This window comes from Neofelis nebulosa, chromosome 1 (genome assembly GCF_028018385.1).
Source record: "Neofelis nebulosa isolate mNeoNeb1 chromosome 1, mNeoNeb1.pri, whole genome shotgun sequence".
Lineage (NCBI taxonomy): Eukaryota > Metazoa > Chordata > Mammalia > Carnivora > Felidae > Neofelis > Neofelis nebulosa.
The window spans coordinates 155548507-155551866 of NC_080782.1; the positions used below are offsets into that span (position 1 = coordinate 155548507).

Below are 3360 nucleotides of genomic sequence, written 5' to 3' on the forward strand. Positions count from 1 at the left end.
TAGAATCTAGCACAAAGTTTTTCTTTTTTTCAATAGCAGATGGAGAATGATCTTGTCTTGTGTGTTTTAAGCCTCTCCCATAGTTTAGTTGTATTATATGTGTTCACTTTTACACTCCTATACATTGCATTTCCTGATTTTTCAAGTGGGATATTAAAGCACAGGGAAGATTTTGATAAAGGACATGCACCAACTAAGTGATTGAACCTAGGATTAACTCTTAAGTTTGCCTCCAAATCTAGCAGTATTAAACTAATTAGCATATGGCTCCTCAAAATACTATAGTTGCAAATCTATTGTAACCAACATGTTTAAATAGCTAAAAAGTTAATAAATTAAATGACGGTTAGTATTTACTCCTGCAAGCTATTTTCCATATGGAGATAACTAAAGTTCAAGTAATTGAGAAGTTTTTTTCTCAGTTTTCAATTTCAAAAAATCATACCCTTTTCCTAAAATTAGAGACCAAAAAGTAAAAGTTTAGATAAATAAAAAGTAAAAGCAGTAAAATGGGGACAGAGTTTTATATTTCTTTAAAAAATTCTCATTAGTGATTTCAAATATATTTTCTTTTTGTAAGAGTTAATGACATGTATTTCAGAATTTAGCCTGCCTTTTTTACCCCTGTAAAGATCTGAGACTTGTATCTTCAGATTTATATCCCTCAAAGGATGGAGCATATGAGTAGAGTAGGATTGGTCACCTTGTCATAATTTTAAACTTCGCAAAATAAATGGAAAAAGAGAGAATAAAATACTGTAAATTGAGTGGCTACAGAGGATAAGAATGTGTTGACCTGGAATTCATCGTGCAGGTCACAAACTATTTGACTGAGTTGATATAACAATGTTCTAACACTTAAAGAACAACTATACATAAATATTAACTCATGGGAGAAATCTGAACTGGAAACACTTGAGGAGATTTGTAAAAATGTAATGACTACTTTCATCTGGAAGTCTGCCAAATCCAAATTACTTGGGGTGGAGCTTAGTCTCATAGTATTTGGATATGAACACAGGTTAAAAAAATAAGCATTGCCTTAAACGCTTATAAGAACGCTTATAGAATCATAAAGATTCTAGCCTGTGATTTGTTGTTTTGTTTTAATTTTGTATTTGCCCATAACTTTTTTCATACCCTCCTTCATTTCCTTGTTCCTTAGGCTGTAAATGAAAGGATTCAGCATAGGGTTGATGACTGCATAGAACACAGAAATGAGTTTGTCTCCCTCTGCTGAATAGAGGGACTTGGGTCTTAAGTACCGGATCATTCCTGTTCCATAATACATGATCACAGCAATCAGGTGGGAAGTACATGTGGAAAAGGCTTTTTTTCTGCCCTTAATAGAGTCTATTGTCATCACAGCCACCAGGATGCGAAGGTAAGAGAGTATAATGAAGAGGAAGGGGAATAACACTGTTCCAGCCCCTCCTGTGGCCATTATGGTCTCCAGCAGGGATGTATCAGCACAGAACATATGAAGAAGAATGGGCAATTCACAGAAAATATAGTCAACAACATATGGACCACAGAGTGGAAGAATTGTGAGGTAGAGAGGCACCACTGAGGCAAAAAAGCCAACGGTCCAGGCCCCCAGAGCTAATGCCGCACACACAGACCAGTTCATGATGAGCAGATATCTCAGTAGGTAACAAATGGCCACATAGCGATCCAAAGCCATTACTGCAAGAAGAAAGCACTCAGTTGACTCCAGGAATAAGGTGATGTAGGTCTGAGCAATACAGAAGTTGTAAGATATAACTTTCTTGCTTGCGAGAAAATTAAAAAGCATCTTGGGGACCACAAATGTGCTAAAAAATATGTTGAGAAAGGCCAGATGACAGAGGAAGATGTACATGGGTGTCTGGAGAGAGAAATCTAGAATGACTAAAGTGATGACAGTTGTGTTTCCAAAGAGACTTGCCAAGTAGACCAGAGAGAATAGAAAAAAGAGTGGGATTTCAGTCTGGGGGTAATTGGAAAATCCTACAAGGATCAGCTCACTGATGACACTGAAATTCCCATGACCCATTTTGACCACTGAAAGTTTCCTGCTGAAATGAAAGGAAGGCAAAAACCAAAAATGGTCTTATTTTAAAATTGCAACATTAAATCTATTCCCATATTACATCAACTACAATGCTAGAGATAAATGTATCTTAAGTTGGATAAACAATTATTTGTGAAATTTTGTTGCACAAATATTCTATTCAAAGGAATAATAACATTTCCAAATCACTGTCTGCATCATGCAACTGCTTGTTTTTGATGAATTACAGGGTTTTGGTTTCACACTGAGAATTTCTCCCACCTCTACTCATTGTATCATATGTACTACACAGCACACTTCTACATTTTACTAATCAAATATTAATATCCATTTTCTAAAAAAGAACTAGAGATTCTGCAAAATAAAATGATTTTACCAAATTCCTAGTATAAAATATAATAGTTAAAAATAATTCCATTTTCTTTCTACTATAAGAAAAAAATCATCAATAATAATAAAGTTTACATTTAGCAAGACAAAGGATTGATTGTTTTGTTTTAATTCTTAGTTCTTATGGAACATAAATTCCAATGTCATAAAAGTACAATAATACACAAAATCTACTTATTTTAACTACTTTCATTACTTCAATATTAGAAGGAATAATATAATTAATCCTCTAAACAATTGAACTTCCAAATTTATAGTAATGACCTTAGAAAAGTAATTGTTTCAAAGCTAAGCTTTTTTTACCATTTTGAAGTCAGTGTGAAAATGCTTATGGGCCTATGTCTCCTTTGTGGATATATATTTTTACTGATACACTTGTGTTCTTTATCAAAATCTTTGAATTAAATTTGCTAGCCTGTGCTTAAATGGAAGATATAGACTGGTTATATAATGTGTTGACTACCTTCCATACCACACACACACACACACCAATGCTAGATGCTATTAACAAGGCACCACAACACTAACCAAATAAAAAGAAAGTAAAATGTTTATGAGAATCTTTAATCTTATGAGAATATTTAAACACAGAGGAACATAAATGTAAAAGATATAGCCTGAAGTTTGCATAAAGTCCTTTAAACCCTCTGTACTCTAACACCTCTCTTTTCTCCACTAATTCATATTTCCAGTGTGTCTTTTTGTCCTGCCTTTATTTCTTCTTTTCTGTTATTTCCTTGTAGACTTTTATGTGAAAGACTTTCCTAGTCCTTTTTCTAATTCTCTATTGAATATTTTTTGCTGTTTGCACAACTTAAGTTACTAGGCGATCAGATCACAGGACTCACACAGCAACAAGACAGGGGGAGGGAAGGGTAGAGAGAGAGAAAGGAAAAGAGAGACAGAAACAGAAAGAG

At 34.0% G+C, this 3360-nt stretch overlaps 1 protein-coding gene across 1 annotated transcript; it reads right to left on the reverse strand.

Annotated features, from left to right (window-relative positions):
* Positions 1-1081: 1081 nt before the first annotated feature.
* Positions 1082-2035, reverse strand: LOC131486051 (olfactory receptor 2A12-like). The gene has a single exon (XM_058686195.1). It carries the CDS (start codon positions 2033-2035, stop codon positions 1082-1084), a length of 954 nt encoding a protein of 317 aa, XP_058542178.1.
* Positions 2036-3360: the final 1325 nt, after the last annotated feature.

Excerpts from the sequence above, each read along its gene's own strand:
- LOC131486051 (XM_058686195.1), bottom strand. The coding sequence starts at position 2,035 with ATGGGTCATGGGAATTTCAGTGTCATCAGTGAGCTGATCCTTGTAGGA.